Source organism: Vigna radiata, chromosome 8, assembly GCF_000741045.1.
Source record: "Vigna radiata var. radiata cultivar VC1973A chromosome 8, Vradiata_ver6, whole genome shotgun sequence".
NCBI lineage: Eukaryota > Viridiplantae > Streptophyta > Magnoliopsida > Fabales > Fabaceae > Vigna > Vigna radiata.
In genome coordinates, this window is record NC_028358.1 from 35,259,381 (window position 1) to 35,278,208 (window position 18,828).

The following is an 18,828-nucleotide window of genomic DNA, read 5'->3' on the forward strand; positions in this document are numbered from 1 at the left end:
ATTGTTAATTGAGCCGAGATCTAGATTTTGTACTCTTAAAATCAATATTGATTAAGAAGTTTTTTATTTTATGAATTGATGGGAATAGATTTTAGAAGAAGAAATATATATTATTTTTGGGATAAGGTATTAAATTTTGAAGTGAAAGTTAAAATAAATTTAAGATATCCAACTCATTTTGGGATTTGACCAGATCATACATGTTGGAAGACCATAAATTATTTAAATTAGGGAAGAAGTGATTAGTTACTTAAACTTTTGTCTATACAAACTTGAGAATGCAAAACTTAAATTTTTAGTCAAATGCAAAACTTTATATTTTTTTTACTCTGGTTTATTTGCTTTCATTTCATCGTTAATATAAATTAAAATTTCTATTAAAAATTATCACTTTATTTTCTTATTCCTTTGACGTGAAAACAAAAAGTTAACTTTAAAGTGAGATAGAATTAATTAACTTATTTTATTTTACTTAAATATAATTAGATGTATAATTAAACTGATCTCCATTTAACTTTTTCTATTTAAATGAAAGATTAATTTTAAGAATTTTCCAAAAGAAAATACAAGTGTAAGTAAAGTAATTTATGTTGACCAATAAATAAAAATAAACAATTATATGCAGATTGAGTTAATAAAGAAATTAAACAAAGTCATGCATGCAAAATTTTGTATTTTCTCACGTGGATTTAAAAAGGTACAGAGTGGCAGAGATCTTAATAGGAAGGGAACTATTTTCCTTGTAAGGACGGTCAGAAGAACACGTGAAGACACGTGCACATTGGAAACCAAGTGAACTCAGTAATGTCTTTAACCCTAAAAATAACAAATATATATTTTTCTTCCTTTTGTTTAAACACAACTAATAATGTGAAACATAAGAACATTGCGTTTTACAATGGGTAATAATGATATTTTAATAATTTTTTTACAATAGAACACATATTACTGTTTTATTGATCTGTTTGAATTTATTTTAAAAAAATATTTGAAACAAACCAATTATAAAATATCACGTTATTAAAAAGTTGTAAAAAAGAGTTAAAAAATTTCTCATTCTATTTTTCCACTAAGAAACTAAGATGGTTGTTGATTTGACATATTCCATGCAATCATGTGATAGGAATTTCACTTTAAATTTTCATAAATATTTGTGGCACTGAACTGAATCCTTAAATAACTTAAAATAACATTTGGACATGAATCCCTTAATTGTCTCTTTCAAACCTATAGATAAATTATTGTATGACAAAGTATTTTTAAAAATAAAATAACTACTAATTGAAATTTAAAATAATTCTGTAACGGGAAACTAAATATATTTGTGTTATGGATAGCATCTTTTATATAGGAGCTTCCTACATTTTCATTTTCAACAATGAATTAATGGAAACACAATTTGGTCACCCTTTTCATGAACATGAGTCCGAAAATACATAGAGTCCGCTGCATATTGTAAATAATTAGTAGACAAGAAAATGTGTTCGAAAAAAAGAGAGTATTTATTGATGACAAGGCACACTTGTAGTTCACGTATTCTAGTATCTATTTATTTATTTATTAGTTGCGTTGAGGAAGTTACTTGAGAAGAATACAATACTATTTGAATGTTTTTGTTATATTGATGTTTTTCTGATACACAATCAGTGTTGACGTTTTGATGTTTACCTGAACACGTCTTTATTATTTAGTTTTTTCTTTTTGTGTAAAGTTATATTTGGGAAATACAATTTATAATTTAACACGTTTTCACCAAACTTTAAATATTTTAAATGACTAATCACCAGTAAAGAGTCGAATTGGGTATAGATAGTGTCTATCTGTAATCTGGTTCGACAAAAAAAAAAAATTCATCCTTTATCTGACTCGTTATCTGCACGAATATCCGATATCCGTGGATATCGACATATAGCACAAATGTTTTAAAAAAATATATTTTTATAAATTATTAAAATAAAATTTAAATAGAATTACAAAAAATATATAAAATATAAAAATTAAATTAAATATAAATTAAAATTAAATTAAATATAAATTAAAATTAAATTTTAATTAGATTTAACCTTGTAAAATATAAATTAATGTTAATTTTAATGAAATTTAATTTAATAAAATATAAATTAAATTTTGATTTTTTATTTTTTGCAAGTAGTGGATATCTGAGAATACAAATAGTTTAACACTCACACCTAACTTGTTTATAAGTGAATATTAAAATATTCGTTATCCACAATAATAAATATTCGCGGGTATTAACTATTTGTTGCGGATTTTTGTCGGTATAAAATTTTTTGCCTTCCATACTAACCACTAATGTTCCCACTCAAAACGAGAAAAAAAAAGAAAGTCACTACCAAAAAATTTCATATAAGACCTTAATTTAGAAAAAAAAAAAAAAGCTTAAATCATGTCGATCATATAATGATAAAAATAGTTACCATTTTTTTTATAATTGAGACCTTAAGTTATATCTTTTAGACTTTATCTTTTTGTAACTTTTATTTTGATATAAAAGTTTTACTAGACAAACATTCTAATGAATGTTTTATTTAATTACTAAAAAAGTACATTTTTAAAATAAAAAATATTTTTATATTTTTATGATTCAAAATTTTAAATTGGATTGATAGGTTAACAATAAGTTGTATTCTTGTAAGGCCAGATGGAAACCATAAATCAGGGATATCCCAGTTCTTACGAATATGACATGTTGCTAAAATGATTATCTCGAAGTTAGTGTAATTTGTGTCAAAATTTCTAACTTGGGACGATACTAGAAGTTCAAACACATGCATTTCTCTGCAAGTTTATGTGTGTAGAATAAAGAAGAGATGAAATTTGTTGGGCAGTAGAAATGAACAGCGTCCCTCCTCCATCCAAAAAGAGAAGTGACATTAAGCATAACCCAGTAGCGCGGTGAAGTGACGGAAAAGAGACAGTAATGTGAAAATTTAAGGATTTTTTTAGAAAAACTTAAACTTTGCGTGTGTGAGCTCTTTTCCCAAGTAAACTGTCTAATAACAGCTGTTGCTTCCATGCCATATCCATGTGCCTCTTTTCCCTCACGCAAATGTTACTATTTATATTATTTTCCTCAGCATAGTGGTCCAATATTTCACTACAACCATGGAAACCATTAACTAGCTGCAGGTATATGCTCAACAACAGGGACACATGTGCTCCCATCATATTAAATGACCAAAAGTATTTCATCCCAATAATATAACCTGAGTCAACAAGCTTCGAGACCAAGCTTGACTTTCAGTTACAATTTTAAATGTGAAAACGAAATATGCAAACAAAGAAAGTTAGATCATATATGTTACATTCAACCTAGAAATTCACAATAGTATCTGAAGTCACCACTACACACGGGCTCTTGCTGTCTGCGACTTCTCAGTAAAGGAATTATATATTATTCAGTATTGGAAGAGAAGCACTCTTCGCAATATGAATGCAGATTATCAGGGAATGACAAAGGAAGATTTTTGGTAATTTTGGAGAGAGAGGATGAGATTTTGAAACTATAGGTTAATGAAAAGTTGAGGAAAAGTGGTGGGGGAAATTTCTTCTGGCAGACGCCACAAGGCCCATAGGCGTAAAATCTTTGACTAATGTGTGAAACACTTTTTGAAAGTGGGAAAACAAAAGGGAAACCTTGTCTGTTTTTTTTCTTTCATTTGCTCAATCTCTTTCCACTGCTTTTGAAGAAGCCAAATGTGAATATGTGTCGGTTCTGAAACCTTTGATATATCCAACACAACAACACTGCACATATATTTGACTTTGCCATAAGCCACTGCATCAGGAATTCAGGACCCACCTAAAATTTTTCCCTAACGTTAGACCACTGCCACACTTCCTCTGCCCTAAGCTTTTCAAATAAGATAGGCGGACAGTCAACATCTTCCCTCAACGGTCAGCCCTTTGATTAAGGACTCATATGGTGCGCTGCATGTGGGGGTGCCTGTCTCACACCTTTTCTGTATCATTTCATTATGATTTAATTTGTTGAAAAAAAATTACCCCTTTTTTCTTCATTAACCTTGTTTATGTCTGGTTTGCTTACTAGGAAAAAGAAAAACAATTAACTTTTATTTCCTATCTAATTACCAAACAAAACCAGTAAGCAGATTTTCTTTCTTTTGTACCTTGCTCAGTTGAACTCCACCTATGTGGGTGTGTTAATGATCATTTTGTCCTTTTGGATTAATAACGTGTGAATGATTGATTGAATGTAAAGAACAATTATCACTAAAGTTCTGATAAAAAAATTTCTGTTCCAAGGTTTTTTTCTTCTGTAGGGACAACCACTTTTTTCAAAAGAATAGCCAGGAAATTCTCAAGTTGATTTTCAGCCCAACATATTAATTACCATGAAACTGTGCAACATACAATATGTGCACATTTAAGTATGTAATGCACCTGTTCGTACTGATACCATATTATATATATATATATATATATATATATATATATATATATATATATATATATATATATATATATATTCTGTTGTTATCCATATCAATTCAAATTTCTTCTAAAAGGATTATATGTGTGCAGTATTTCTAGGTAATTATGATCTATCTGCATCAAGGTAGAACACATGATTTAGAAAGTCTGTGCAGTGTGTATTATTGAAGTTTGAGAATATTAGACAAAAAATGTAATATAAAAAGGAACGAGAAAAAAGTACTGTTTTTTATTCCATGACAAATTAGTGGTCTCTTTTAAGGACTCAATAACAAGTTTTTTTGGTAGGCTCCTTCATTGATTATGATGAAAATAGAGTACAACTATTGCTTGTACATATACAAATCTGAAATATTTAAACTTTTCAATCATTTATGATAGGATGCTTATGGCATTAAACACATGGTGCTATCACTGTTCATGACGGTCATACACTGTTTAAGGTCTGTAATTTTTAAATTGGATCATACGCTGCTGTAACGTAAAATATAATAGGAGCAGTGTCCAAGACACTTGAACAATTTTCTAGCCTAACTCTCTCTGGGAACCTCTGAGAAATTCACCAACTCCGTAGTCTGAGCTAAGACTCCACCCTCCAACCTTAATAAAGAAAACAGGTTTTTGTCAACATTTTCATTGAATTTCAAGACCTTAATGTATTGTCCACCTCACCCCCACCACACCACCCTCATTTAAACACCATCTAGCTTTGCTATCTTCTCCCTTCTCCATACTCCTCCAGTTTTCATTGGTTTAATAGTCTTGAATCTTTCAATCACTCGTTAACTCTGTTCACTCCCATATTCTACTTGATAACAATCATAGCTTACCTCAAGTAGTACACACAGTACACAAGCTTTAGATTTCAAACAGCTGATATTTATTTTCAACCTAAACTCTTACATTGGGGAGTCATTCTATTCATGTCTTTTGCTTATGTTCAAGATCTGAGAGAACCGATTGGTCTGCATTTTTGTCTTTGACATCTGGGATGGATCTTGCAAGCAGAAGATACTTGATTTATGTCTCACAACATGTGTCACAATCGGAAGCACTTTCTCCAGTCACAAGTCCAGGGGGTTCGTTCTTTCATCCTCATCAGCATTCTTCTAGCACCAGTTTTCCCATAATTGCGATTGCCATAATAGGAATAATGGCCACGGCTTTCTTGCTTGTGAGCTACTACATCTTTGTGATCAAATGCTGCCTCAATTGGCACAGAATTGATATTCTAAGACGTTTTTCTCCATCTAGAAGGCGTGAAGATCCATCACCAATGTACTCACCAGGCACAGAAGCTCGCGGACTGGATGAGGCAATGATCCGGTTAATCCCTGTGATTCAATACAAGACACAAGGGGATGATAGAGAATCTGGAGAATGTGCTGTTTGCTTGAATGAGTTTCAAGAAGATGAGAAACTCAGGATTATACCAAATTGCAGTCATGTGTTTCACATCGATTGCATAGATGTTTGGCTTCAGAGCAATGCCAATTGCCCTCTCTGTAGAACAAGCATTTCCTTGACAAGCAGATTCCACGTGGAGCAGCTTCTTGCACTAAGGTCTTCTTCCCCTCCGGATCAAACTCCGACTAGGGAAAACCACATAGGAGGAGATGAAGATTTTGTTGTAATTGAATTAGGTAATATCCATGACAGAAGCCAAAATTTGCGAGAGAGAGGAAATGGTTTGGAGTTACCATCACCAACATCTCTTATTAGTTCTTGTACGCCAAGGAAATTGGAACAAGGAAATGTGCAGAAGAAAGCAATGAAACTGCATAAAGTGACGAGCATGGGAGATGAGTGTATTGATATTAGAGCTAAAGATAACCAGTTCTCAGTGCAACCAATCAGAAGGTCTTTCTCCATGGACTCATCAGGGGATAGACAGTTCTATTTAGCAGTTCAAGAAGCTCTGAGGCTGCAGAACAGGCAAGTCAATGAAGTCAGCACCACCGAAGGCTGCAGTGGTAGTGCTAGCAACAGAGTCAAGAGATCATTCTTTTCCTTCGGACATGGAAGTAGATCCAGGAGTTCTGTGCAACCTGTTTCTTTGGAACCCTGAAATTTCTCTTTTCCCCTCCCTCTTTCCATTATGTTTGCAACTTGCAAGTTTCTTAGGTCTTTACTTTTTTTTTTTTCTGAGATAGAGATGTTACCATGTTAGATGATGAACAGGTCATAGGATTGTATGACACACAAATATTCAATTGCATTTAATTTTAACTTGAAACCATCATTGCTGTATTTGTATGTTTCTGAGTGTATAAAATGGCTTCGTGTTGTGGTTCTGTCTGGTTGCTTCAAATGACAAGGAGATATGATAATGAGCATCATTGCAGAAATCATCAAAGAATAGCTTTCTAAAGAAATATACTTTTCCACTTTGGATCGATTAAGTGCACGTTTGTGCTTAGTTGCGTTTAAGGTAACTGGACATTAATTCTTCAAAAACAACAATGTTATTACTCTTGAAATAGGATATTTTTCTTGAAAAATTTTCAATCGCAACTATGTTAATATTACTTTTAAAAAAAAATCAGTTATGCAAACCTAATTGAAATACAAAAATCAAATTGAAACGCAAACATGCCATAAAAATAATAGAAATAAGGAAATATGGGTTTGAAGTAAAAGTAATGGTAGAAAAAGAAGTAAAAGAGATACCAAAATGGAGAATCCAAGGTTGCATATGAAGTAGATAGATGAAGGTGTCCCAAGGTTTATTTTAATAGAAGGGGGAGGGTGGGAGTCCTTTTTCCATTGATAATAATATTCAGCCACCAAAATTATATTTTTGTACACAGTGTGTGTGTGTGTGTTGTAATGCTGGTGGATGGAAAGATAAGTTTGGTCATATTTGGTTGGTTTGGTGATGGTTTTTGTTCCACAGTTTCATCTGTTTCCAGCTTGTAAGAATCAATCATTAATTTGCGGTTGAAATATTATATTAAGTAATGAAGGAACATCCAAATTTATTGGTGGTAGTAGTTCATCAATCATCGTTGTAGTTATGATTTTGCCCTACCAAATATTTGTCTGCACATAGTAATTTCTGAAGGTTGATGAGAGGGGAAAATGTAAAGATTGATACGAAGTTTTATTACCTATTGTTTTACTTTATGTCGAAAGCATCCTCTGCTATGTTTTTCTGATAATAGAGTCCCCCAAAATCGTGGTCTGTTTGAAGGCCATGTGCACGTAAGCATGGGCAGAGCTACACGATCTGCTGCACATTTCAGGAACCCGTGAGATGCTACATCTTTGTCAAAAAGGGAAGGGAGAAAAAACACAACCAAAAGTTTAAAGAAGGTAATCCCCAAAAACAGAAAAAATAATCTTCTATGTCATGGGTCCTCACTGTCTTGTGTTTTCTAAATCAGCTCAACGTTTTTTCTTCTGTGTGAATTTATTTTAAAAAAAGAAAATAATATTTTCACACTAATTTTTTGATATCATTTTAACAATGCATACGTGTCAAAATTTGGTTGGACGATTTCAAATTAAAAAAAAAAAACTTTAATTTTTCTCTTCTAAATATACCCTTGTCTCAGTTTTTTTTAATTTGAAATCGTCTAACCATATTTTGACATATGTACAGTGTCAAAATGGTGTTAAAAATTAGTGTCAAAATATCATTTTCAAAAAAAAAAAAAGTTCTTCGAATAAGACCACACAATGGGTTCAAGATTTGATATCATTTTCTCTCAATTCCACCTGCCTTTTCTTTTTTTCTGTCAGAAATTTTCACTTGTTTTTTCAGTGTATAGGAATATTCTACCAAAAACAAGAATGCATACGAAAAATAATTCTTAGAATCGCCTATACACGCTTCCTAAAACTTTCTTTAAGTAATTTCGACACGTTCCTAAAATAACCTTTTTTGGTGTGACAACGGCAGGTATGGAAACACTCTGATACTGTGACATGCAAAATTAAATAGATTAAATATTATTTTAGTCTATGAATTTTAATATAAAATTAGAAGTTAAATTTTAAAAAAATAAATTCATATAATCTTTCTAATTTAATTATATTAATTTTTTGACTTGTTAATAAATGTTTTCACACACTTCAGTTAAAATGTCAATTTCATATGTCATTTAACATTACTTAAATAGAAGTTAATATATTTAAGTTAAGAAAATTACACCGGCTTATTTTTAAGATAGAAAATTAAAATATATTAAAATTTCAAACAAAAATAAATTTTAATTTTACATTTAAGTTCACGATCTGAAAAAAAATAAATTAATCCTGACAAAATAATAAAAACAAGTCAACACTATGGTAAAAATTAAAAAAGGTTTGATAAAACAAAAACAAAACATGAAATAAACAAGGAAAGAGATAAAATAATGAAAGTAAATGAAAAATTGAATAAAAAAAATAATGACGAAACTTAATTACTTTTTAATTCTACTTTTCTTACTTTTTTAGTTAAACATATCAAATTATGTTCTTTTTCTCTAATCATTTTCTCCCTTCCCTCCGAATGTGAGATAGTTTAAAATATGTTCAAATATTTAATACATGTTGATTAATCTGGAACAGCTTTATAACTATTAACTAACCACGCGTATTCGGCGGGTACAGGTAAAAAGAAATGGATGAAATCTGTTAAATATTAGTATAACCGAAATTAGTAATAATTATGGTATAATAAAAGTCTGCTATTTCATAATTACCTTTCCTCAATGATGATAAGAAAGAGCTGTCTTTTTAAGATAATAGGGCTTAGGTGGCTGAATTTGGATCAAACTAGTTGCTTGGATTTTTAATTTATCGGAAAGGAAGAAACATCCTTTCATAATTTGGTTATTTTCTTTTCTTGTTCACATTTATTCAGGTCAGCGATTGGGCTTCATAGGCCTTTCTTTTTAATTGTATTCACACGTCAGTTTCTTCCTGCACCTCCATATCATTCTTCTGCACCTATATTAAAGAAACTTTCTATCTTATCCTTATTGAATGATATTCCAAAAGTAAAAACTGAATTTTGGATTATGTAATTCATAATTTTTTTTTCTTAAATTAGTTTCCAAATTATATAATTCAAAATTAAAAATAAGTTTGTGGATAGTTAGTTCGAAAGTTATTTTTTTTCTATAAATTATATTATTTAGAAGTTAGTTTTAGCTTTAGATTGTACAGGGTCTAACAGTTTTTCTTTTTAAAGATAAAAAATAGAATTTTATTAATGTAGGGGTACAGGGAGAAATACATGGAGGTGTTGAAAGAAACTGCCCATCCACACTCTTCTGTGTCTTTGGAACGACTACAAATGGAATTTTTCTTCTTGCACCTCCTTTTTTTTTATAAAATTTATAAACGTCTGCCCTCGTTAAAATTATGATAAAGCTAAAACTTATCTATGCACCTTAATTTTTTTAATGTATATTTTGAAAAGTATTTTCAAATTTGAAAATACACATCGAATGCATTAAAAAAAATTCTAAAAATTATTTTTGAATCCTAAAATTCTTATCTGATCGTATAATTGAGAATATAATTATAAATATATACATTACATAATACGTTTCTAAATTTAGAAATTCGTCTTAAAATATACATTTTGGAATGATTAAAATAAAATATATTCTGGATTCATTTCCGAGTATATTAAAAAATTACATTCTGAAAAGATAATCCCAAATGTATCTCACGCACCCACTAAATTCTGCCCAAACCTCTCTTCTTCTTCCAACAATTGCAGCATGGGATAGAGATGGAGAGCCAGGTCATGTTTGTCGTGTTGAGTGAGATAAGCGCTAAGCTAAAACCTTGGATAAGATCAATTGCAGCGCCACCAACTTCTTCTATACGTCTATCCTTTCTTCCATTTTCCTTCTTTTCCACCCAAACATATTACAATATTCTAAATGTCTAGTAATTCATCATCATCAATTATTATAACTTTAATCTATCTCTTCTTAATTTTAAATTTTAACATAGCATAGTTATTCCATTCTCATGACTCAATAGTCTTTTTTGGATAAAACACTAAGTTCAACTAAAGATTGATGGTTATGTTACAAGACAAAATACTTCTTTTTTTAATTTTATAAATTGAAAAATGTTTGTTTTTTTTATTCTAGTAACTTAAATTACATTCTAAATAAATATGTTCTATTTTACATATTTAGATTACCTACTAATTCTATTATGATAATATACCAGTTATCGTAAGAGAAAATAATCTACACACTACTTTTTTTTTTTTTTATATATTATAATTGAGTTAGAAAAGCTATAATAACAATAAAAACAAGTGTACTTTTTTTTTTTACTGTGAAATTAGGCAAAACCCTACTTTTACTTTGAAAAGTAACTTCTAAAACAGCAGCTTTAACCTTGCTGGTGTTCATCTCGGATTAAACTGTGTTGTTTTTTTAGTTTTCAGGCGGTACAGCAAACAGAGCACATGCACTGTCCTTCTTCCATACATCATTTCCATCTCCATACCTAAACACACACGCCACCTTCAACCCATCACAATGAAGATAATGGTAGCCGTCAAGCGAGTGGTCGATTACGCCGTCAAAATCAGGGTCAAGCCCGACAAGGTAAGAAACTCACTCACAAACTCACCTTTTTTCTTTTTCTTTTTTCTCTCCGCTCCCAATTTGGCTCAACACGACGCCGCTTTGCAGACGGGGGTGGTGACCCAGAACGTGAAAATGTCGATGAACCCCTTCTGCGAGATCGCCCTGGAGGAGGCCCTTCGCATCAGAGAGTCTGGCTTGGCCTCCGAAGTTGTCGCTGTCAGCATCGGACCCTCTCAATGCGTAGATACTCTCCGAACGGGTCTTGCCATGGGAGCCAACAGAGGCATCCACGTCGAGTCCACTGCTTCCCTGTTCCCTCTTTCGGTTGCCAAAATCTTCAGAAAGCTCGTGGAGATTGAGAAACCCGATCTTCTCATCCTTGGCAAGCAGGTATCACTACTACTGTTATCCTTTCTTGTGTTTGTGGAAATTCAGGTTTTTGTTTGTGCAAGTGTTCTGGGGATAAGTAGAAATTGGTGCTTCAACTTGTGTTGTTTTCTATAAAGTGTTCTTGCTATTTTTTTTACAGGCTATTGATGATGATTGCAATCAGACAGGGCAGATGGTAGCAGGACTCCTCAACTGGCCTCAAGGGACTTTTGCTTCAAAGGTTAGCGTTGTCCATTTCATTATTTGCATAATTAGTAAACAATGTCTTCATGACTATCCATGATGTGCTTAAGTTACATGTCATCTTAATGCACTGTATTCTGATTACTTTACTGTTTCTCTCCTCCATTCTTCCCAATTTGGTCAAAGCTAAATGCTTTTCTTTGAACACCAAATGGGTTCCTTCAAATGTAATGACGTTGATTGGGTTTTCTCATTTTTCCCCCTACTATTTATCACTGCCCTGTCCATCAAGAATAGGGTTATTGATGCCTTTGTGAAGTCATTAGGCGTTAGTATAGGACTTCCTTTGTTCATTTTATTTTAGGATGGGTATATACATGACATGTTAAATTGGGTATGTGTATATGGCAAACCAACCACTAATAGCATGCTTGGTTCTGTCCCCATCCCAGATAGTAGTGGTTTGTGGGAAAGCTCCAACTTCTTAGAACGAAGAACTTAGTAGTGGCTTTTCCACAACCCATGGTTTGGGGATTTTCAAAGCCTAAATTTAAGATATTATCTTGGAATAAAAAGAAAAATAGACGGGGAACTGAAGCTCTAATGGTTATGGGTATTTGTATGTGTTTTAATGTTTTCTACCGAAGGGTATTAATAGTAATGCCTCAACCACACGGGTATCATAGATGATTTTAGGAATCATGCTGTTTTGTCAAACTCGTTTACGAGAGTGTTCTACTGAATGTGAAAAATCTGAAATATATTTCTTGTTACCTCTTCAATATTCTTGAACATTGATTGAACTTATCCCAGATTCCTTGTAAGATCAGACCTTGTGCCATCCTTTTACCTCAATTTTTCTATCAAAAGTAGTTTAGAATTTGGTCATTGTTGTTTCTAGTGTAAAACTGTTTTGTAACAAAAATTATTGATCAAGTTACTTAACCACTGCTTTCAGTAAAGTTCTCTCTATTTGCCACTTGATTTTCTTGAAAGGATACTGCTTGGTTTGAATTAGAGTAATCAAGTTTTGATGTGGTAGAATTTCTTAATTTTTGGTTATGTAGACACATAGAACAGATTTGTAGCAGATGCCAAAGAAAATTTGCAGTTCAGTGCTCCTGTTTTGATAATACTTTCTAGGCTAAAATATGAAATCTTCTTTCTTCCGATCAAATTATTTTATAACTAACTGATGCTTTCCAGTAGGTTGTTCTTGATAAAGAGAAACGGGTTGCCACAGTGGACAGAGAGGTTGATGATGGTATAGAAACTGTGCGTCTGAACTTACCAGCAGTAATAACGTAAGTGTCATATTCTTTTATCCACCCTATCTATATTTCTAAGAAGCCTTGCCTTTTTATACTTGCTCTCATCTGGGTTTATCTTTATCACATGGTGGTGACCTAAGACCCATTTATTTTCTACTTTCTTTTCATTTCATTCATAACTAAATTCAATTAACCAATTGGATCATGAAGCATCGTACAATCTTTTATAAACTAACTTCTCCCTAAATTGGTAAGAAAAGCTTTCTCTTTGACTAATGTTGCTGGTTTGTTTGCATGTGATTGAAAAGAAGGAATGTCATGTTAAATGTAAGATTGTAGTTTTCGTTTTATTTTCTGTATTGTTTAGCATGAGAGTGTTTGAAATCACAAGTATGGTAGAATTTGTTTTTAATGCTATGTTTTCTCCTTTCTATTTTTGGTTTTTTAGTTGCTTGATACTGAAGGAGATAACATTTTTGAGACTGAGTGTAAAGCTTGAGTAAAAGTGCACTCAGCGTTGGAAATTTATATACATGAATGATTACAAACCTAATAAATACAAAACAAAGTTGTTACATGTGTCATCTTTAAATTTTGATCTATTCATAACTATTCTTGAAATTTCTCTGGGATGATGAAATTTCTTGAAGTTTCTTAATTGTTCTTACAAGATTATCTCTTATCAAGCAACCATGCTGAGAGTATAAGGATGTCGAAAGTTTTCTGAATTTTCAGGCTGGTATCTGGTCCTTGCACCCTCTGAAGAAAAAGCAATAAATTGAACTCGAAATGCACAATAATATTATTCATTTTAGCAACTTACTGCATATGCATTACTATAATACAATAGAAACGCTGTCACTAGTGCCTCATTTGAGATTCAAATACTTAAGAGGAATATCGTGAGGATGATTCTTTTCTGTTAAACCTATGCTTTGGAACATGTGTGATCACAAAAAGTAAACTATATACATCAGTCAAAGTGATTCAAATGAGCAGAGAGACATAAGAATCCATTTGCGTTTACCTAAGATGAAATGTTTCATAAATACTTATTTGATAGGAATCTTGATATACATAGTTGGACATATTGTGTTGCTCTTGGATGACTTGGTGACTTTTCTTCATGCAGCACCGATCTGAGATTGAATCAACCAAGGTATGCGACTCTTCCAAACATAATGAAAGCAAAGTCGAAACCCATAAAAAAGTTCACTCCGGAGGAGTTGAATGTGGAAATCAAATCTGATTTGGAGATAGTTGAAGTCACAGAACCTCCCAAGAGAAAAGCAGGGGTTATTCTTTCATCTGTGGATGAGCTGATCGACAAACTAAAAAATGAGGCTAATGTCATTTGATTATTCTCTCTTTACCCCAGTTACTTCTCAAGAAAAGATGAATAATCATGATCCGACATTCTTTTACATTTGATCAATTAACACGATAAATTAAATGGTGTTCCTTTTTACTTTATAGTAAATTTCAATTTTTTTACTGTGCCTGGATAAAAAAATTCTTCAAAGACAATTCATTTCAAAATTGAAATGGTTTTAATTTAAAACAATTCATCCTCAATTAATTTTAATTTCTTTAGAATTACTACTAAATCCCTTATCCAAACACATTTCAGTTTGGTAGGATCATTTCATGCTAAATTCCGTCATATTTTGTTCAATGCATACTAACTTAAACTTGAGACATTTCATTAGTTATTAGGCACCCAGGTGTGGGAAAAAAAATCAAATATTGATATTCAATTTATAATCTTATCCTATCCAAGTCATTTAAGTTCATTTCAATGAATCCGATCGAATTCAAAATCTATATTTTTTATTTTTAAAATCCAATCCAATTTATTAAATTTAGATTGGTTTTCCAATTAAAAAAAATGAAAAATCAAAGTTCATCCTAATAAACTATTTAGTCAGAACAATTTTTTTGATGGTTTCAGGATGAATTGTTTACTCAACAGAAACTTTTGTTTGTTCAGCTGAGTCATTTCTTACTCGATCTATAAAATGTTTTTCTAGTTTAGGATATGATATTGAAACATCATTATATGAAAAAAGCATAGATAAGTCCTCATATTACCACATGATAAAAAATGACAAATCTCCATGATAAGAGTTGGTTCCAGTTAAAGTTTTTTTACTATATTCTGCAGTCCGATAACATGTCTGTATTTCTGTAACCATGTTGTCCTTTCATCTCTTCTAAAGAACAAATTTTCTTGAAATTTTTAAGACAAGACTAATGATAATCATTGATACGAGAATTGGTTAGTTTTGTTGTTTGATTGATTTAGAAAAAGGCATCTTCCTGACAAGTTTTGATGATGGTACTTTGAATAAATTAAATTTATAGTAGAAGTTTCGCAGATAGTTATTTCCTTACCAAAAATCAACTTTTCGTGATTGGTAGTAATTTTCTACATTCTGATCATTTTAGTTACGAAGTCATGTTCTTGTAAGTGTAGTTAGTGGGTTAATTTTATAATGTAAGAGAACTCTCATCTTCACGTAATTCAAGTTCTCATCATGGAGAATTGAAAATAAGGACAACTATGGTTAGGAATTTAAAAGTAGAGTATGAAGTTTTACATTCAAGAAGATAAAGAAGGATAGCATATACAGAAAATTTTGAATTAAAAATAATATTAAGTCTTTGATATATGACTGACTCATAATTTTAAATTCATTTAATCAATTTTTTCTTAAAAATTATAAATAATTTCATTGTTCAGCACTTTAAAAAGCATTAAACAAAAAATCTAATAAATCTTAAAATTGATATATCAAACCACTAAACATTGTTCAGCACTGATGGAAACTGTTAATTTGGCTTTTAAAATATAAATTGTAAGGTAATGTCAACTTGTTTCTGAACCACTAAAATTGAAAATAATTTGTAAAATTGAAGAATTCAATCTAATTAGTTCAACTATAGATTTTTTCTTTTCAGAAATAATATTTAAAAAAATATTATCTAAATACTCCTATTTATTCTATTTTTCACACTAATATGGATCCCAGTAGCAGTAGGGAACTCAGAATTCGGAGAACCAAATTCCCAACTTTATTTGGTATCTTTGGCCACAAAAACACATGGAATTTAGTTTCTTGGGGTCGAATTTTGGAAGGTTTTTATAACTTTGTTTTGTCATGCTATGTTATGAGAGGTGTTTGAAGGTTTCGTTTAACTAAAAATAAATTAAATTTATAAGTATAAATCTTATTTTATAAGATCAAGATATAAGATAGAGTTAGAATTAAAATTTATAATATGATATTAAGTAAGAAATAGAGTTTATTCAAGAGTTGTTTAAATATTTTAGAAATTTAAAACAAATTTAACAATGATATATTTTTATTTACTAATAAAATAATTTATGTTAAAATATATTATAATTTTATTTAATTTTTTGTGATTTTTGTCATACAAAATTATTTAATAACTTTTTTCAACAGATAATAAAATCAATCTATTTAATATTTATTGAAGTATTGTTGACCTTAAATAAAATTTTATTATATTTAGTTTTGAAAAAGTCCTTTCAATACTTAAATTCTTAACATTACTGTACAAGTTATATATGCATTTAAAAAATATTCTTAAGAATGTCAATCGATTTATTATTTTTCAATCCTATACTTTTTTAAGATATTTAATTATGAAAATAAATTTAATCTATCAAGATATAACAAATTATCATATTTCAAAGATTTTTTAAAATTTAAGAATATTTCTTTTAAAAGAATACATTCTAAAGACTTTACCTTTTTAAGACTAAATAAAAAACCAAAAATATCTTTATATATTTTAATATGTTCAATTTTTGAAGATATTTTATAATTTCATTCTCATTTGATATAGTATGTAATCTAGCTAACCTAGCGTTCTGTTTATAACTAGAATAACAAAACTAATCATACATATTAAATACTTAGTTATTTTTATATGTAAAAGTGAATGAATGAATGAGTAATACCTCTTTTCTCTCCAGCAGCTTATGTGTATTCCCTTCCTAAGTGTAGGCGCGTGTGTTGAGAAGCAAGTGCATGTCCTGCATAGAGAGAGAAGAGAGATCTTTTCTTTCTATTCTATGATTAATATTTTCTCTATAAAACTTAAATTTGTTCGGTCAGTCGAAAAGGAGTTTAGGATTTAGGGTAAAAGGAGTTTACATGTAGATTACACAAACATCAATAATATTTAAATAATAAATTAATGGATTTTTCATCTTTACATAATGTTATATTTTTTAATTTCTATTTAATGTGTGACTTAGAGAGATTTTCAACAAATCAATGTATCAATTTCTAAAGTAATTTTTTTTTTTGGCAAAAGCCAGTGTATATTCAAATCCATTTCCTCATTATTTCAAAAAATGAATAAAGACCTTTTAATTGTTCAATTACTTCATCAGTACACATATCTTTTTTTATTGTAAATTCTTACTACCTAAGTTAACTGCAAATAGAATGTCGTAATGAATATTCATATCTAACAAAAGTTCAAAGTTTTCTAGCTCATGTTGTTGAAAAGATAGTTTCATTTTTTATTTTAGGACCATCACTAACTTGATTATTTTCTTTTGAAGTTTTGAATAGACCAATTCATATTTTTTAGTTTATATATCTATATATTTTCATAGAAAATTAAAAATTAAATATATAAAACACTACTAAAAATAAGTATATAAAAAGAATGAGTTAAAACAATAAAATTTTGTTCTGGTTGGCAAGAAAATAAATTCGATCAAGACTCATAATATCATATGAAATTTCAAGTCTTTTTGTCTTTAAGTGCTTAAATTTTTAAATTTCAACTTTTTTATAAACCTAAACAGTTTATTTTAATTAATATTTAATAAAAATAATTTAAAAAAAATTATCTGGAAGATGAATCACCTAGTTGATCATGACTTGGGAGAGCTTAATATATATATATATATATATATATATATATATATATATATATATATATATAATGAAAAACTATCATAATATTAGATTTAAGATTACTAAATTATTATTATTTAATATAGAAAAGGCTATTGTAATTTGACAAAAGGACATGCAACCAAGATCGGCTTAACTCTAAGCAAGCAAATTAAGTGAACAAAATTATAACAAGTTTTAAATTTTTTTACTTTTAGCTTTTTACTTGATATAACGAATTGTCTTATTGAAAAAAAAATTATTGCCAATGAATTTGTTTGTCATAAAGTCTGTGTAAATATTTTTTAATATTGACAATATTTTTCATTAATAATTCATCAATAAAAAGAATACTAAATTTTCCATCAATTAGAGTTTTTTATATTAAGTGAAAATAGGTGAAAAGAAGAAAAGAAGAAAGATAACAAAGAAAGGAAGGAAGAGAAGGAAAAAGAAAAATCAAAGTTAATTGTGGAAGCGCAAAATGACTACGGTGGAGGAGGAGAAAAAAAAGAAAAAGAAGTAAAGGAGGAAGGGAAAAAAAAGAAAAGAAGAAGGCGAAAGAGAATAAATCAGAACAACAATAACAATGATGATGAAAAAAGAAAGAGAGAAAAAACTAGTCTATCACATATTATTACAATATCTTTATATCTTTGTGGGGTCTTGTGAAAAATATGTAGATTAAGAAAATATTTCCATGCTTAATTTGGTTGTGCACTGCTAGGCCCTTATACAAACTTTTCTAATAAATGTCCATTTTTTTTTTTCATATATGTAAAAGATTTTGGAACGGCAAATACATTAAAATTACGGAAAATAATATTCATTTATTTATTTGAGGATCCCTTCACATGTAATCCGTCTAAAAAGAAAAAAGAAAAACGTGCTCTTCTTTATTTATAATCTCTTTTGAGAAGTGATTAATTATACATTAACAATCAATTATATTAATGTTAAATTAAAATAATTTAAAATATTTAATAAAAATGTAGTTAGGCGTTGGTATGGAATTAT

At 29.9% G+C, this 18,828-nt stretch overlaps 2 protein-coding genes across 2 annotated transcripts; both read left to right on the forward strand.

Moving 5' to 3' along the window:
- Positions 1–4,885: 4,885 nt before the first annotated feature.
- Positions 4,886–6,770, forward strand: LOC106771298 (RING-H2 finger protein ATL16). The gene has a single exon (XM_014657251.2). It carries the CDS (start codon positions 5,468–5,470, stop codon positions 6,542–6,544), a length of 1,077 nt encoding a protein of 358 aa, XP_014512737.1. The 5' UTR covers positions 4,886–5,467; the 3' UTR covers positions 6,545–6,770.
- A 4,092-nt stretch (positions 6,771–10,862) lies between these two features.
- LOC106769848 (electron transfer flavoprotein subunit beta, mitochondrial) lies at positions 10,863–14,339 on the forward strand. The gene is made up of 5 exons (XM_014655627.2): positions 10,863–11,045; positions 11,133–11,417; positions 11,557–11,637; positions 12,810–12,904; positions 14,004–14,339. Exons 1-5 carry the CDS (start codon positions 10,977–10,979, stop codon positions 14,227–14,229), a joined length of 756 nt encoding a protein of 251 aa, XP_014511113.1. The 5' UTR covers positions 10,863–10,976; the 3' UTR covers positions 14,230–14,339.
- Positions 14,340–18,828: the final 4,489 nt, after the last annotated feature.

What these genes read in the sequence shown, in the direction of transcription:
- LOC106771298 (XM_014657251.2), top strand. Translation starts at nt 5,468, where the DNA reads ATGGATCTTGCAAGCAGAAGATACTTGATTTATGTCTCACAACATGTG.
- LOC106769848 (XM_014655627.2), top strand. Translation starts at nt 10,977, where the DNA reads ATGAAGATAATGGTAGCCGTCAAGCGAGTGGTCGATTACGCCGTCAAA. An exon ending in TCAGGGTCAAGCCCGACAAG is followed by an intron (nt 11,046 to 11,132) that starts GTAAGAAACTCA and finishes GCCGCTTTGCAG; the next exon opens with ACGGGGGTGGTGACCCAGAA. An exon ending in TTCTCATCCTTGGCAAGCAG is followed by an intron (nt 11,418 to 11,556) that starts GTATCACTACTA and finishes TTTTTTTTACAG; the next exon opens with GCTATTGATGATGATTGCAA.